This window comes from Syngnathus scovelli, chromosome 5 (assembly GCF_024217435.2).
Source record: "Syngnathus scovelli strain Florida chromosome 5, RoL_Ssco_1.2, whole genome shotgun sequence".
Lineage (NCBI taxonomy): Eukaryota > Metazoa > Chordata > Actinopteri > Syngnathiformes > Syngnathidae > Syngnathus > Syngnathus scovelli.
In genome coordinates this window covers 1,189,187-1,205,856 of record NC_090851.1, presented here as the reverse complement: position 1 = coordinate 1,205,856, position 16,670 = coordinate 1,189,187, and the positions used below count along the sequence as shown (strand labels likewise).

General features: G+C 49.1%; 4 protein-coding genes across 5 annotated transcripts; 1 reads left to right on the top strand and 3 right to left on the bottom strand.

Moving 5' to 3' along the window:
* Positions 1 to 286: 286 nt before the first annotated feature.
* On the top strand, positions 287 to 3,746 carry LOC125969372 (interferon gamma receptor 1). The gene is made up of 4 exons (XM_049721319.2): positions 287 to 546; positions 1,705 to 2,016; positions 2,094 to 2,239; positions 2,551 to 3,746. Exons 1-4 carry the CDS (start codon positions 477 to 479, stop codon positions 3,136 to 3,138), a joined length of 1,116 nt encoding a protein of 371 aa, XP_049577276.1. The 5' UTR covers positions 287 to 476; the 3' UTR covers positions 3,139 to 3,746.
* Positions 3,685 to 6,859, bottom strand: ltv1 (LTV1 ribosome biogenesis factor). Of its 2 annotated transcripts, none has more exons than XM_049721311.2 (11): positions 6,677 to 6,859; positions 6,157 to 6,288; positions 5,844 to 6,044; positions 5,698 to 5,785; positions 5,483 to 5,612; positions 5,156 to 5,369; positions 4,957 to 5,084; positions 4,760 to 4,893; positions 4,353 to 4,405; positions 4,044 to 4,244; positions 3,685 to 3,952 (listed from the first exon to the last, which is right to left on the bottom strand). In XM_049721311.2, exons 1-11 carry the CDS (start codon positions 6,677 to 6,679, stop codon positions 3,839 to 3,841), a joined length of 1,398 nt encoding a protein of 465 aa, XP_049577268.1. In that variant the 5' UTR covers positions 6,680 to 6,859; the 3' UTR covers positions 3,685 to 3,838. The 2 variants fall into 2 exon arrangements, with proteins under 2 accessions (XP_049577268.1, XP_049577269.1); XM_049721312.1 differs by having other exon boundaries at positions 5,853 to 6,044.
* A 465-nt stretch (positions 6,860 to 7,324) lies between these two features.
* On the bottom strand, positions 7,325 to 12,529 carry capn9 (calpain 9). Its single transcript, XM_049721294.2, has 19 exons — positions 12,239 to 12,529; positions 11,698 to 11,767; positions 11,401 to 11,519; positions 11,199 to 11,332; positions 10,956 to 11,124; positions 10,532 to 10,701; positions 10,298 to 10,375; positions 10,008 to 10,168; positions 9,754 to 9,911; positions 9,249 to 9,457; positions 9,107 to 9,143; positions 8,936 to 9,016; positions 8,819 to 8,876; positions 8,656 to 8,720; positions 8,517 to 8,585; positions 8,155 to 8,233; positions 7,852 to 7,968; positions 7,727 to 7,785; positions 7,325 to 7,598 (listed from the first exon to the last, which is right to left on the bottom strand). The coding sequence occupies exons 1-19, from the start codon at positions 12,440 to 12,442 to the stop codon at positions 7,572 to 7,574; spliced, it is 2,064 nt and encodes a 687-aa protein (XP_049577251.1). The 5' UTR covers positions 12,443 to 12,529; the 3' UTR covers positions 7,325 to 7,571.
* A 502-nt stretch (positions 12,530 to 13,031) lies between these two features.
* On the bottom strand, positions 13,032 to 16,490 carry taf5l (TAF5-like RNA polymerase II, p300/CBP-associated factor (PCAF)-associated factor). Its single transcript, XM_049721301.2, has 6 exons — positions 16,325 to 16,490; positions 15,568 to 15,712; positions 15,329 to 15,433; positions 14,826 to 15,172; positions 14,342 to 14,767; positions 13,032 to 14,272 (listed from the first exon to the last, which is right to left on the bottom strand). The coding sequence occupies exons 2-6, from the start codon at positions 15,707 to 15,709 to the stop codon at positions 13,475 to 13,477; spliced, it is 1,818 nt and encodes a 605-aa protein (XP_049577258.1). The 5' UTR covers positions 15,710 to 15,712; positions 16,325 to 16,490; the 3' UTR covers positions 13,032 to 13,474.
* Between the last annotated feature and the right edge of the window lie 180 nt (positions 16,491 to 16,670).

Below are 16,670 nucleotides of genomic sequence, written 5' to 3'. Positions count from 1 at the left end.
TCAAGTAAGTTCCAGGTGAAATAAAATCCGAATAGATCATTTTGAAAATAATAAATAGTAATTGTGTTGCAAGAAAGTCATATGAATTGAAAGAGCATGATATTTCTGAGTTGTGTGATTGTCTCTGCTAAGCGACATTAGTGTATTTAACATGATTTAAGAACCTGACACGCGCATTTGTCTTGACTATTAAGTGGCACTTTTTTAATCCGCATTTTTCACATTTCTACTTTTAATTTGAAAGTGGCTGTGACGTCATGCAGGTAACTTCCGACTCAGAGGTAAAACCCGATTGAGTCCTCAGAAAAAGTTAAGTAAGGAAGCGAGTGTGCGCGGTCGCCTTAACGTTCGAACTGGGCGCAAAAGACGAGCTCCAGTGTTGCCACTTCATCGTTTGACGTCCATTTGTGATGTTAAATCGGGTTTGTTTTGTGATGAGGACCCGCGTGGGCGCTCCGATTTTGGATTGAGGGACCATGCCTGCGATTGTCGCGTTTACGGCCCTCCTGATGCTGTTGGAATGCGCGCTGTCCCTACAGCCGGCCGGTGGGTTGACTCCACATCTTATTTCTCTTTGACTTGTTTCTCAACATTTTTTGTTTCTTGTCCCGCACACTTTAAAATCGTTAAGCACAGTTTCCAAGTATGTTCATCTACTTCAATTATAAATATCGACAAGTAAACATGACAGATTTCATAATTAAAAAGATTTGACTTTTTTAATTCTTTTTTTTTCCTCAACCCCATCGCCCATGTTGTGTCGCATGTGTTTATTTGAAATGTAACATTTGAAATCTCGTTTGTCCAGTTTGCCCAACTCTACGAAATCACTAGCAAAAGTTGTGATACGTCAAAATGTGTTAATTACCCTGCCATAGATTGAAAAACCAAATAACAATAATTATGACAATATAGATCCTATTAATATTATTTTTACAAAGCAAAAAAAAAATCCTAATTTTTACACTGGTGTTTGTAATTAATTGGCTAAAAAAGATGAGTTAAGCTGCTCTGTCGTTGTCTTGGGCTCAAAATGTCGCACAAAGTCACAAGACTGAAACGGAATTCTACTTTTATTGGGGTCAACGTGCAAAGATAAGATAAGAACCTTATTGAGCCCAAGACGAGGAAATTTCTTTTTATGTATAGAGCTATGAGCATCGACGTGAGGTGAGGTGAGTGAGTGAGTTGTGTGCATAAGGTAAAGTATTTGGGTGACTCAGTGGCCCATTCCGATATATTGTATAGTCCAACGTTCGTCGGGATTAATGACCTGCTAAAATGTCGAACACGCACACACCTTGTTTTGCCTGCAATAAACTATTCGGTACAATTGAACACAATAGAAGAACTGCTTCTCCAACTTTGCTCTCAAATGATCACACAGCCGACACAAGGAAATAAGTTTCACCGCCATCCAGGGACTATGTTGACCTTGGTTGAAGAGTTTAAATCTGTCAAAGTAGTCATTAATGTTGAGGAGCGTTAGTACAAAAGTAGTGCTTTGCCGCCATCTTGCTGCAAGGAATGTCAAGGTGAATTGAGGAGCTTCACTTAGGCAAAAGTAGTGCTTTGACGCCATCTTTGTGTTGAAGTGAACTGAGAATTTTTAGGTCGCTAAAAGAGCGAGTTGATAAGTATTATAGATACAAAAGCAGGCAGGTGTAACCTCTGAGGATCGCTCATGCCTGGCTTCTTTTTCAGACGTGTCTCTAGCGCCGCCCACCAACGTGACGGTGAATTGCACGGACAGCCGGGCTAGCGTCCACTGGCAGTACGCCGAAGACGCCGATGTCCGCTTCCTGGTCTATGTGGGCGACTCCGAGCAGCACGAGACGACGCCCCACGAGACGACGCATCGCACCTACGAAAATCTAAGCGCTTGGGTGTGGAAGTCGTTGGAGAGCGCCATGGACGTGCACTACGTCAGCGTGGCCGCCGTGGCGCCCGGCAGAGGCTCGCTCAATAAATCCGCCACCTTCACGTACAACAGCTTCAAGATGGCCGACGTCAAATGTGAGTAGCCTGCCGTCACTCATTTATCAAATCGGTTTACCGATGAATCGACAGATTTTTTGTTTTTTGCGGCTCAGGCAAGTTGGCCTTTCCTGACGTGGACGTGAAGGCGGACGACGGGAGCGCCATTGTCAGCTTCCGCAACCCGTTGCGCCACGACCCGCAACTGCGCCACGCCACAAGGGGCGCCGCCACTTTGAGATTCAATGCTACGTATGACTTTGTAAGAACACAATTGGCAGATGCCCATTCTGATAATTGGCAAAAATCAAATTCCGGGAACCAATGAATCAGCAAAATAGTTAAATATTTTTTTTACCACCATCAATACCTGAAGTATCTGACTTTATGACCTTTTTTTTTTTTTTTTTAGGGCGTTAGCGGTAATTGGATATACAATCTAGTTTTTTTTTCACTAATTTTAAAATAGCTTTTATCTGCTGATATCTTAAATATTTTTCCATCGCACGTAATGATGACATCATACGTGATGATGACATCACATGTTGACGGCGTTACCTTGGCTCCTTTTAGGGGGCGGTGGAGGATTTCTGCGGTCCACACCAGAACGTTTGCCGGAGAGACGTGACCTTCCCGCCGGGTTCCGCCGAGTGCGTCACGTTGAGGGGATGGGTGAGCGACTCGGTGGGAGGCCGGCTGGACTTCGGGTCGTCTCGTCGCACTTGCGTGAAGCGCTCGTCGGGGCGGGCGACGCTGCTGGTCGTGCTGCCCAGCGTCCTGGTGGCGGCGACGCTGCTCATCTGCGTGGCGGTGGTGGCGCGGAGGCTGCCGGCCAAGGCCCCCAAGGAACCTCTCCCCAAGTGTCTGGAAGTAGCCAAGCTCGCTCTGCACGCTCAGGTGGGCTGCTGCGAGGTCGACGGCTGCGCCGGCCACTACAGCCTCATCTCGGTGGACGACTCCTCTTTAAGCGTTTCCACAGAGGTGGAAAGTCTTCCTCTGTGCCTGGAGGAGGAAGTGCAGGAAGCGGAAGAAGAAGAGCAGAAGGTGGAGGATGACGATGAGGAGGGGTGCTGGGGCTCGAATTACGACTGTCCCCACGGGGACAGGGTGAACTTGGACATGGGCGATGGGGACCAGGCTGTGGGTTACATGGAAAGGTGACAAAAGGAGGAACCAGAGAACACTTTGAAAAATGACTCAGGGACCTGCAAAGAGCCAAGTAAAAAAACACAATAAGGTGGATTTGAAATCATTCCTCTGCTTTTCTTATCTGCTTTGCTTCCTTTTGCTATTCTGTTTCTATTTTATATCTCTTCAATTTTTTCTATCACAACCTTTAACTGTCTTCTCGCCACGTTTGATTCGTTATTCCTCCTTTTGCACTTGGTGAAGAGGCCAACCACTTCGATGGTGACGATTCTGAGGCCTTTTGACAACTGGTTGGATCCCATTCCTGTGGCCAACATGGCAGCTGTTCAGCTTGCTGTCACGCCGTGAAAACCAAACACTCCCACTCGTGGAAAATTCCCATAATTGTGTAAGCGCATCACGATCCCGTCGGTGCGTTTGATTTGTGAATCATGGCCGCCTCACCCATTGTGGAATGCACACGGGCACCGACTCGGCAGCATCACGCCACGTTGCCGTGGCGACAGTCAAACGGGTAGAACCGGTCGAGCCGTGGATGGAAAGCTACTATCGTGGATATTCCTTTTGTGCTTGTTTAATTGACATGGGTTTGAACAATAAAGAGGCAAGCAAGCGGTCAACTGACCTCCTGTATTTAGCCGAGAGTCTTAAAAAAAGCAAACCAGGCAGAAAGAAGTCCCGTGTTTGTCCTGCGCCATTTGTCCCGCGTCTTCTACGAGAGTTTGAGGCCCTGAACATTGTTCCTGATGTTGAGCATCTGTTTCTCCTGGCGCACTTTCTCCTCCTTGAAAGCCATCTTGTTGGCCTTCTTCTCCACACGCCTCTCCTGCAAATGCAAAATGAGGTCAGCCGCTGAATTTGGACCTTTTGCCATCATCTCACGGAATCAGCCGGATGTAAGCCAGGCGAGTTTTGACCTTGCGCTCCTCCTTGATGGCGTTCTTGCGGGCCTTCCTCTGGTCCTTGCTCTCGTCTTTTTGTCGCGGAAGCGTGGCGGCGCGCGGCAGGTCGACGTCGTTGATCCTGCACATTCGCTCGACCTGCTTGCCGGTGGGACCTCTTGCGGGGAGGACGTCTAGAGGGATGCCCGACCTGGCGGAGACGCGGATCGGCTTCACCTGGACGGCAAAACGACAGTCCAAAGTTTACGTCGTGCATCTTATTTTATTTGAGAACAAAAAGCTTTTTTTTTTTTTTTTTTAAAGAAGGGTGATGACGGTTGGTACCTTTGCAGGATCTGGGATGACTTTGGGTCTATTGTAGATGTTGGAGTAAGTACCTGCAGGAAAACGTTTGGCTTAATTCCACATTCATTGCCAAAAAGGTCCTTGGCAGGCTGTCATGATCATGCCGCAGCAAAAGGAGGCGCTCGTTTGAAATGACATTTTACCAACATTTGCATTCTATTAGTACACTACTAGGTGGCAGTAAAATGTACACTAGTCTTTTAATTTGTTCTTAAACATTATGATGTGACTACTGTTAATCATAATTTACTTTTGAATAATAATACATATTTCTAAAAAACTAAAGTACACCATAGATGTGATGATTGTATTTTTTTTAAATAAAATAAATTAATGCATTGCATGAATATATTTTTTGGCGTTGAGCGGAGCAATGTGGTACTCACTGATGATGCTCTCACAGTCCCACTTCTCCTCTGGAGCTTTGATGACCAAAGTTTCCATCTCCTCCTCCTCCTCATCTTCCTCCTCTTGAAGAACAAAAAGTTCTTTTGGGCCCAGGTCATCAGGCCTCAGAGCCCTGAAGCACAAATGACGTTGACATTTGATGATGATGAAAAAGATGATGATGATAAGAACTCACTCTTTGGCTTTCTGGGCGAAGTAGTCCTTAATAACCTCCTCCAGACGAGCACTGTCGGGCGCAATGTAGCCTTCCAGCTCGGCGTTGTCCAGGGCGCCGATCTCGTCGTCGTCAAACTGCTCGTAAAACTAAAACGCACATTCCGCCGTCAACGCGGACGCGTCCGTCGCTATCTAGCTTGTCAAAGTAGCGTGCGGACCTTCTCGAAGCGGTCGTCCAGCAGGGTGAGCTGTTCGTTCCTCCGCATCACCGACGACGTCATGGAGTATTCGGTGAAGCGAGTCCTGGTCTCCTCGTCTTCGAAGAGCAACTCCCGAGCGCCGCCCTCCTCGTCCGAGAAGGCGCCCCCGGAGCCAAAGCTGCCGTCATCGTCCGTGTCCTCCCACGAGTCGTCGTCGCCATCGTCGTCGCCGCTGTCAAACGAGATGTTTAGCAAGCCTGACTATAAATTGAAAATTGCCTGATTTGTGGCCCAGCGTCAGAGTTCGGAATTCCTAAAGATAAAGTGGCGGCGGTGAAGCCTCACCCGAGCTGGGCGCAGTTGGGAATGTTGGCCTTGGCGATGAAGTCGTCATCCAGCATGTTGTCAGGGTCGTCGAAGTCAAAGTCCTCATCCAGAGCGGCCACGATGTCGGGGTCCATGTCCAGACGCGGACCTGAAACCGAGCGCATAGAAGTGATCACGACTTAGCGTGAAGGATCATTTTCGTTTTTGTCAGCATCACATGTTCCAGGGCTCACCTGAGATGGGCGCGGCTTTGTTGAGGAGGCCCACATCTTCCTCAAAGTCGGAGGCGAACACCGACGACGGCAGCTGGATGCTCACCGCCTGCAAGACAACAAATAGTCACCTTACTTGAATTCTTTTTGACAGTAGATGAACTCACGGGTACTACCTGCTCCTTTTCGTCAGCGTCATTCTCAACACCATCGCCATCATCACTGCGAAGGTGAAAGCGGGGCGAGGGCTCAGCAGCCAACAGCTCAGTCTGTCCAGAAGATTCCTTCAGGTGTTGCAGGTAATTGTAGTCGTCATCAAAGAAGATGCCGAAATCTCTCTGCTCAGCCCGGCGCTTCTCCACGTCCGCCTGTCACAAGAAACAGCAGTCTCGCCGTCATTCAACGTCCAGTAAACTAAGCGGAACCTCCTCCCTTCATCATCATAATTGCGGATTCGCTGTTTTGATGGTTGACTGGCACCTTGGCGGCAGGCAGCAGGACATGCTGAGGCGCTTTCTCATCTGCCGCGAGGGGGTCCCTTTGGCTCCTGTGCACCAGGTGGAAGGTCACGGCCTTCTTCTTCTCAATGAAGGACTTTTTCTTGCGGTGAGGCTGCCAGAAAACGATTGAGACTGTTTAGTCTAGATAGACTTTTTTTCACGTTTCTCCAAATAAAGGCACTTCACGAGGCCTCATTATGAGTGGCGGATGTTTTTCTTATTGCAGATCTTAAACCATTTAATAATGATTGTTTCTGATATTTGGGGTTCTGTGCGTCATACTAAAGCAGCACAGTTAAACCAGTAAGTTTTCAAAGCGTGTACATACATGTTCATGTTAAATGTCCGGGAATAAACATGACCTGACAAATAATAAGGCATAGAAGTGGTTTAAGAAGGATTTAAAAATAACTTAATTCGCAGCAGCATGTTTACCTATGACCACCAATGTTAGCTTGTTAGCTGGAAAGCAAAGGCTCATCCAAAATGTGACAACTTACCATTTCTTTCTTATTGGTCTCGGGATAGGCTTACGTAGAAATAGTCAAACCGGACGCTGCTGTCGTTTTGCTCCCTCAACTGTAACAGTTTAACCTTTAAATGGTCAAAATTAGGCAAAGATGCTCGTCGATCACGTTGACTCCTAGCGCCGCCATTTTGTCAATGTCGTCAGCACTGGACGCAACCATTGCTTGTAGAAGGAAGGGGTCGTTTGCGAACTACTAAACTTCACGATAAACTCTAATAATGTTTTTTTCCTCTTACGATGCATTTGAAACAATAATTCGTGCTAAAAATTTGAAGGGACAAGTCGAATTATTCCCCTAAGTGCGCTCAAGTTGTTGATTTGTCTTTCTCCAGTGTCAGGATTGGTATGGCCTTATTTTTACTACTGTACGTACAGTATAAGTTCGCACCAAAACAAAACAGAATTTTGGTTTCGTTTTTCACATTTTGGATCTGTCAAGACCGAAAGTTATTAATAATCAATTGAAACTCTTAAACTTGAAGAGGCGGAATATTTTTTAAAACATATTTTTTCCCTATTACTATCTTTTATTTTATAAAATTCACGCATCAGTGATTTAAAAAAACTGAAGTGTTGCACTTGAGACTGTCTAAAGAGTAAACAAAAAAAAGTCACAACAAATATTTCACGGCTTTATTCACAATTTATTGGTTCATAGTGGTGACAAAAAGAAAATCAAAAAGTTCTAATCAAACATAAGTTTAAGCCCTCAAACCGATATGTCACATTCTTTGCTCCATTCCTGTCCAGACTAGAAACTTTTACAGCACAATGATAGAACATGCATTTATGTATATGTATGCATATTATGAGAACGAGACAACTTTTGTTCTTCTGTAGGCTTCCGTTTTGTTCACGGCGTCGTCTCACACGTTCATGGACAACATCAGAAACTGACAGACAAGCAAAGACGAAGTTAAATGGAATACAAAACCCTGTACACTATATTCCACATCCACCCATGATGAGTGAAAATCAACAATACTAAAGAGGTTTAGCGTTAATGTTTGCGTTAGCTTACTTGCAACATGTTCATTCGAATCCGGCCCTTCTTGTGCTCATCCATAGCCTGGAAAACTCCTGGGAAAAAATCCCCGGATTAATCGTCTGTGCCGTTCTGAGCATGTTTGTCACAGCGGGACTTACGGAACATGTTCTCCAGTCGGACGATGCAGGTGAGATAGTCATCAAAGTCGATGTCGTACTTCTCGTCAGCAAACCTCAGGCCAAGTAGTTGCAGCAACTGATTGTTCAGCTGCATGCCTGCACCACACATCAGAGTGGCTTTTTTAAGAACATGTTATATGTCCAAAACATGCTAGTTTGAATAATGTTGCATTTTTGGAATAAGAATTAAAGATCATCGATTTTTATTCATTTCAGGGAGATGCAATGAGGTTCCCTGGTGGTTAAAGTACAACACTGCAGGTTGCAGTGACTGAGTCTCACCTGCAGCTTTGAGGGCACTGCGGAGCTCGTAGGAGGACATCTTGCCGGAGCGGTCTGTGTCAAAGGAGAGGAAGAGCATCTGCAACCAACACAGGAAGAACCAGAAGAACCAGAGCCAAAAGGAGAAGCAGAAGGAAAACCAGAAGAAGAAGCAAAAGAGGAAGAACAAAAAGATCCATGAGGTCCAGAAAAAGTTGCAGAAGAAGAAGGAGACTCAAAAGAAGAGAACCAGAACAAGGAGACCAGGAAGAACGAGGAGGAGAAGCAGCAGCAGCAGCAGAAGACGATGAAGCGAGACAAGGTCAACATCTCCCATGATGCACCTGGCCCAACTGCCAGCGACTGCCGTGCGGCTCACGTACGATCCACTTCTTCATCTTCTCCCAGAAGACCTTAAATTCCTGGAACTCCATCTTCCCGGTGTTGTCCACCTGCCGGTCTGAGTTAAAGAAACAACGAAGCGCTGCCTTCTTGCTCTCTGGAGTGATGAAGGAAGGATACGTCCATCAGATTCATGATGCTGTGGCACGTGTGGAGGCTCAGGCCATCAAACTGGATCTCCTTGCCTGTGGACAGAAAGACAGTTCTGGCACGATTGTCCTCATTCGGTTCGTGGCCCGGCTGGAGCTAGTCCAAGATAAGTAAAATTAAAGTGTTGACGTACGGCTGCTGAGGACACCGTTGAGCAGGTGCTGAAGTTCCCTGACGGAGATGGCTCGATCCTGGAATAAAATGAAATAAAATAATGTCCCCAACGAAAAACGGGTTAGAGCGGACTCACCGATCCCGCCAGCTGGTCGAAGAGCCTCCTGAGTCCTTTCTCCTCATCCGTCTCATCCTCGGGAGCGCTGGGCGGTGGAGGCTGCGGGTTTGGTCGGGGTTGGAGGGGAAATCAATCAACTGTGAGGGGGCGGGGCCTAGCCGGTGATTGACATGTGGATGATGCGCTTACCTCAGGCAGGTCCGCGTCTATGTTGCTGCCCATCTCCCTGATGACCAATGAAGTAAAAGATTCATTAAATAATATCAAAATGAAATTTTATGATCTTATCAACAACTTTATTTTTGCGTGCATCTTTTTGGGCGGTACTCACAGGGCAGCCACCTTCTTCTCTGAGAAGATGCGCACCAGGAAGTCAGCCTCATGGTGCGGCTGGAAGGTGCTGGGCACCAGCAAGTAGCGGCCCGGTGGCAGCGTGAAGCGCTCCGACACCTCCCGCAGGTTGATGTAGGTATTGCTGCGAGCTTTGGACGCGTGCGTGCGGAAGAAGTCTTTGCCCTGCTGATCGGCGTTGTTGGGAGCCTGAACATCAATATTCCATCTCTTAGAAAAACATTAGAACACATGATCGAAAGTGCCACCATCTAGTGGCCAGCAGTGAAATTACACTCAAAATAATTAGAGGCCAGAACAAAACTGAATTATATCATGGACCAAAAAAAAAAAAGAATGAACGAAATAGTGAGTACAGAACCTCTTAACGAAATTGTCTAAAAAGTCTACACACCCCTATTCAAATGCCAGGGGTGTGTAGACTTTTTAGGCCACCCGAGTAAGTGAGCAAACTGAACGACGACTCGGGCCGAGCTCAGTCAGACCTCGTAGACGGAGAATCCGATGGTCTGGAGGTCCATGCCCTCTTTCCTCAGCTCCCGTCGGTTCTTCTGCATGAGCGCGATGACCACGCTGCACATGTCGTCGTCATCGTCGGCGTCCGCCAGCTCCAGCTTGAATTGCGGGTTGGTCCAGAAGGTGTCTGCCCAACGACGCGCAACAACTCTCAGGCCACAAATCACACGGAAGCAAGTCCAAACTTTCAAGCAGGTAAATATTTTTGGAGTTTGTTCCTCACCGATGAAGTTTCGACAGCCGCCGGCGGTGGAGCCGCGGATCCACTGGCCCTCGAACAATTGCGCCTCCCAGTGGCGCTTGGTGTTGTCCGTCAGCGCGTCCGGCGTCATGTTGCAGATCTCCACCTTGTCAAAGTTGGCCTTGAAGTCCTCAAACGTCATCCTGACGGCACGTGCGCACAAAATGGAAAAGAGCTTCTTGAAGCGCAAACCAACATTTTGAAACTTTTTGCCTGAAGTAATGAAAAATTATTTGTTTGAGTAGAAAAATTCTAGAGTGCAAAAGACTCACCAGAATTCACCGTCTTCGGAGGAGTGCTGCAGAATTCGATTTTTCTCCCCTTGGTCCACATAGTCCCACTCTCGGGAACTGCCGGGAAAATCAACAAAACAAAAAAACTACAAATATTTAGTTGAGAGAAAAAAAAAATCTGAATTGAGCAGCAGTGTGAGCGATGCCTTGGAGACCAAAATGGACTGGTCGCCAGCCAAGGTCAAGGCCAATTGCGCAATATTGTTGCCCTACCCGTCGCTCCAGGGTCCGTTCCACTCCACCTGACCCCAGGGGTTCCTCACGCGGACCAGTTTGACCCTTTGACCTCGGCAGGTGATCTCCTGCACACCAGTGATGGAGTAGGCGTGACCTTTGACCAGGCCGCTGCTGGTCTTGGCCTCCGACTCGGCCGAGCTGGTGATCTGAAACCAACAACTTCGATTTTTGCTTTTTTTTTTTACATTCAATTAGTTTGAATTACACTTTTCGAGAAAGTTTTTAATTTTCATTATTTTTTTGGTTCGGGAAATGCTTAAGTTGAATTTTTACGATTTAAACTGATTGGTGGTAAATTTTTTTATAATCAATTAGCGCACAAAGCGCACTTATTTGTATGTTGATGTGTGCCTTTAAGGGGCGTGGCCTACTAAGTGACATCACAAGCCAGTTTTCTTACATCGATGGAGCATCCCATCATGGATCCTCGGTCCAGACCTTTCTTCATGATGTTGAAAAGATCCGCCTTGGCTGTTTTGGTATCGTGCATCTCGCCAACGCCGCCTGTGAAGTCTTCCATGGCCTCCATGGTGCTGCCGCCCTTCAGCGACTCATAGCTGCCGTGCAGCCTGCGGCCAAAAACACGTGTTGGCAAATAGCCACTTACTCCTTCCTTCCTCCCAACAACAAGCGTGGCGGTTACTTGGCGTAGGCTTTCTCCAACAAGGCGCTCCAGAACTCATTGTTGGAGGCCGAGTGCAGCAGGATGAGCTGGCCGCGTACGGACGGCAGACGGTCGTCCACCACCACATCCAGCCACTTGTTGTGCTTCCAGAACTGCAAACGGGCCCAGTCAAAAAATATCAAGCAGATGCACAGAATCTGCTAATGAGTCAGCGCCCTACCTGGAAGTGGAAGATGCCGGCGTAGCGGTGCTCAAAGTCCTGGTCGTGGGGGACCACCCGGGCCAGAGCGTCCTTCTTCAGAGTCAAGGACGCGATGGCGGCCAGGAGCCAGCAGTCCCCTGCGGGAGTGGAAGTTCAATCTTCAAAACGACACCAGTAGATGAAAAGTTTCCGCGTGAACCTCGGCCGGATTCCTTATCTGTGATGCTCAACTTAGATTAAATGCATTTTTTAAAATATTATATATATTACACATGTATATCGTATATATTATTATATTTGCCGCCTTGTACGTACCCAGCTGTCCCTGGCAGATATCTGTCCGGTGGGCGTCGCCCACGATGAACTTTGGGTTGGCGCACAACTCCTGAGGCGACAAAAAAGATGGGAGGGGTCGGTGGGTGAGGGGTGAGGGGGGGTTGTCGATTAAGAGTAAAGAGGGGGAAGACCAAGAATGAAGAGAATGAGGAGGAGAAGAACCAAAACAGGTTGAGTGACGTGCCAGCTGGCAGGTATGTTCACATTCCAAGCTTATCAATCAAAACACACACACGCCACATTTCTTGCTGGGGTGTGTGTGTGTGTGTGTAGTAAGTTGACACACGGATTAGCCAATGGCAGCAGTCGAAAGAAGTAACACACCGCAAGTTCATTCTACGTCCATTCAACATACATTCAAATAGGATGCATCATGTGACAGTTGGCTTCCATGCAGGACAAACGTGATGCCTCATGAGATGCAATGGCCACATGCATGCAAGTCTTTGACACACAACATCTTCACAAGCATGGATTGCCGTGAAGATGCAAACACATGGAGGGAAAAAGCGCTACGTACCGGCGGCCTCTTCCACTCCATCCTGACGGGAACCGCCTGGCTAAAGAAGAGCGACGAGTCTTGCGCAGGGAAGTCGGGGTCCTCGAACAGGACCCGCTTCTGGAGGCATTCCTGACGTAGCTCCTCGAAAGAGCGGCCGTCCATCTGCGTGTCGATGGCGGCGCGGGTGACGCGGCCCCCCGACAGGGTGGACTGCAGGGGCATGATGCTGGCGGATGGACGAAGCGGCGGAGAAGTGAAGCGCGGCGGCGCGGCGCAGCCGTGTGTGGTCTCTGCAGCGCGGCGCCCGGGTCACCTCCTCCACGCCCTCCTGGAAAACGGGTTTGTCCTCTCGGGCCTCGCCCCGCCGCATTCTGCACTCTGGAATGACGGCCAAAGGGCACAAAGAGGCAATCGTCAACAAGGCTCAATAGCATGCATTTCGATGGCATACCTCGATCGCGGCCGCTTCCTGTCATTATGATGTCATCAGTGAATGAATGCAGTAAAAAAAAAAAAAAAAAAAATCAATTACAAATTACGGTAAGTGATGTTCAGTGCCACAAGTAAAACTGAGAACTCAACTTTGGATTTTTTCTTTTTTTAGCTGCCAACTACTATCAGCCATGGACGTCAGAAAAACAAGTTGATTTCAGCCACACAAGAAATGTAAGGTCCTCATTCCTTGGATTCTAATCATCTTTCAGAAAAGGTAAGTCAAGACTCGTGGGATCTCATTCTTCTATTATAGGTTTGTGGGCTTTTCTCTGCTCGCTAGCGCCATCACGCACTGACAGTCACATGGCGGAATCAATTTTTTCTTTGTCACGTGATTTATTTTAATTTGAGGCCACCAGAGGCCACAAACAAAAAGTTTAGAAGTGACGACAAGCATCTAAACCATCTAGACAAACTACTTGGTATAAAAAAATAATAATAATAATACATAACCTCTCAAAAGTGTGCTTCTTTCCAGACAACAAATTGATATTTACATTTTTAGTGCGTGGCAATACATCAAAACGACTGAGAAAAAAGAAAAAAAGTGACTGAAATAACGCTGACATCAGCGATTCTCCAGCGCTGTGGCGTGACGCATCGTTGAGTGCGCTGCCAGTATTGACCCAATTCCACTTAATTGCCCTGACAATTATTTCTTGGATAGAAACAATGCATGTGTGTTCATTTGTCGATGCCAGCGGCAAAGGCTGAGCTGATGCTCAAATCCACAAAGGAGAAAGTCCGCCTCGGTGTCCTCTAAGCTTCGGTTTTATCTCGGGCGCTGCCCGTCACCAGCAGCAGGTTGCAGGCCGTGAACTGCACGTTGAGCACGTTGCCGGTGTTCCCGGCGTACGAGCCCACCAGTTCGGCGGACGAGCCGTCGGGCGGCGCCGCGCCTTGCGAGCCGCGCACGTCCCACACCCGTACGGTGTTGTCGGTGGACGAGGACGCCACCAGGCTGCTGTCGGGGCTGAAGGACAGGCCGGTGACGCTGTCGGCGTGACCCCGCAGGTCCTTGAAGAGCGCCCCCGAGGCCAGGTCCCATAGCTTGACGCGCTGGTCCTCGCCGCCCGACGCCAGGTACTTGCCGTTGGGCGAGAAGGCCAGTGCCAGCACGGGCCCGCGGTGGCCCGTGAAGAGGCGCACCGAGGCCCCCTGCTGGGTGCTCCACAGCCGCACCGTCTTGTCGCTGGAGCCGGTGGCCAAGTAGTTGGAGTTGGGGTGGAAGCCCACGCAGTCCACGTCGGCCAGGTGCCCGGCGTAGACGCGCAGCGGGTATGTGCGCGAAAAGGTCCAGAGGCGGGCGGTGCGGTCGTGCGAGCCACTGGCGAAGTAGAGGCTGCACGGGCTCACGGCCACGTCCCACACCGGGTAGGCGTGGCCCTGGTAGAGTGCTGTGTTGGTGAAGCTGCCCAGGTCCCAGTAGCGCACGCTGGTGTCCTCGGAGCAAGACAGCAGGCCCGAGCTGTCTGTCAGGAAGGCGGTCCGGAACACGGGGCCGCTGTGGCCACGCAGCATCTTGACCTCACTGCCCGACGTGTCCTCCTCGTCCATCTGGGATAGGACAAAAAAAAAAGTCAACGAGGAAAAAAATTCTTCTGGGCGGGTAGGACAAGTACTCACTTCTTCCTCCAGGACGTCACAGGCCAGGTGTACCCGCGACACATCCGTCACGTGCGGCCTGGCCTTGAGTTTGCGGGCACGGAGGCTCCACAGCTTGACGGCGGAGTTGTCGAAGCCGGCGGCCAGCAGGCGGCTGTCGGGCGACACCTCGGCGGTGTTGAGCAGTCGCTCCGTGTGATGGAAGGCGTAGAAGCACACGGTGGTGAGCGAGGGCGGACCCTCGCGGACCTTCTTGATACAGTCGCGCAGTGCCTCCAGGGCCGCCTCGTTTTGCGGGGCGCCCGCCGGCAGCGGCTCTGCCGCCGCCTCGACGCCTTCCTCGCCGCCATCCGCTCCCGCCCGGATGGAGTTAGGGGCGCCGGCGGAGGGGGCCGTCCCGACCGCCGCCCCGTAAAGCTGGTAGTCGGTTCGCTTGGAGGCGCTCACCTACGGAAAGCAGTTTGATGTATTTATCCGTTTGCATGTAACGGCTTCACACGCTCACCTCCAGCTGCAAGTGCGCTCCGAGGACTTTGCAGATGGCGCCGTTGTCGTCGCTTTGCAGGTAGCGTAGCAGGTAGCCGTGGGCGCCCTCGCTGAGGCGCACCACGTACTTGTGCTCCAGGAAAGCGGCGAGCCTCGGGCTGGCCGCCACGTCGGGAGTGCTGAAGACGTTGCGCAGCTGTTCCACCGTGGCGCGCTGATCGCTGTCCTGCAGGAAGGCGGCGTGGAAGCGCGCGTAGAAGCCGTCCACCGCTGACTTGAGGCCGCAGCGTACCATGTCCAGGTGGAGGTAGACGAAGAGCGGGAAGAGTAACGCGCTCACTTCCTTGGCCCATGAGATGTCGGCTTCTGGAGCGCCGGACAAATTACAAATTCAACTTATTTCAATTCAATTTATGTATATTACGATTATTTGATGAATTAGAATTTTAAAAAAACACACACGCAGAGGTGGAATGATTCAATCAGTGGAATGCGGCGTGGCAGGAACATGCCGTAACCTACCTGACAGGAAACAGCGCAGCCTGGCGTACTGCGACTCGTATTGCTGCGGGTCGGACTGGCACGGCACCGCAGACACCACGTTGGCACAACCCGACTCGCTCTGGACTGCGCATAAACACACACACAAACACACACGTGTCAGTGATCTTGGTGAAGCTGAATGAAGTTAGGTTTAATTTGGTTATGTTAGTTTTGATTCGTTTTCAAAATGTGATTCATCTGTAGTTTTTGTTTTTTACCAGTGAGGCTGGCAGCCATCTCCTCAGCCGTCTGGAAGAGTTTGGCGGCTTTCAGGGAGCCGTCGGTCGAGTCCACATACTGTCTGCGCTTGAGGTACTGAGCCACCACATACTGGATCTGCTCATTGCGGACCCGCTTCATGACCTGCACGCAAAACCACAGATGTCTTTTTATTATGACGGTGAGCAGAAGTCAGTGCAATTCTACCAGTTTGTGTAAATTCATTTAACAGTTTCCACACACACACACACACACACACACACACACACACACACACACACACACACACACACACACACACACACACACACACAATAAGTGTAGTCGACTTATGAAGCTGTAATGACTATAAGAATAAATAGTACAATCTTTTGCCAAATAAAAAAAAGGACCAAATGTGAATATTGGTCTCTGACAGGAGTGGAGTTAACCCAGGTATATAAATGACGAATTTAACAGTAATGTTTAAAACTTCTTATTAGAACAATGTTACAGAACTTTGAAATGGCTAAAGCGACAGCAAAGCATCCAGCTAACAGCTTGACGTGGAGGGCAATAATGCGTCCTTACAACTGGGTGTCAATTAATTAATAAGACGTACTGTGGAAAATTAGATGTAGTTATCGAAAGGCTGCCATGTCTCCGTTGTGATGTGTGATCGAAGAGCTAACCGCTAACTTAGCGCCTCCGCAAAAAGTGAGCCCGCCACAGCCGGCTCCAACGCTTAGCGTTTACCAGTCACCGTCTTCAACTCACTGCATTTCCCCTGCGGTCCACTCAGTGATGCGCGGCTGGTTCCACTCCGGACGGGTTCAGGACGACAGCGAGTTTCTCTTGTGGACCATTTGGTTGTTCCGCCCATCCGTCTCCATCGTACTGGCGGTCCTTCTTCTTCTGCTTCTTGTTCATCGCGGCCTGCTACCGTTACTCAGAACGTCAAGACTCACTACTGACACCTTTTGAATGGAGTGTGAAGTACATGATGTTCTCGATAAGGCAAAGCCACAGGCGGCCATCTTACGTTGCCAATCATAAAAGCCGCCTCTCTAGTTTGTGTGTAATTCACAGCAGCAAGACGTGGCTTTTTTTTAATTATATGAAA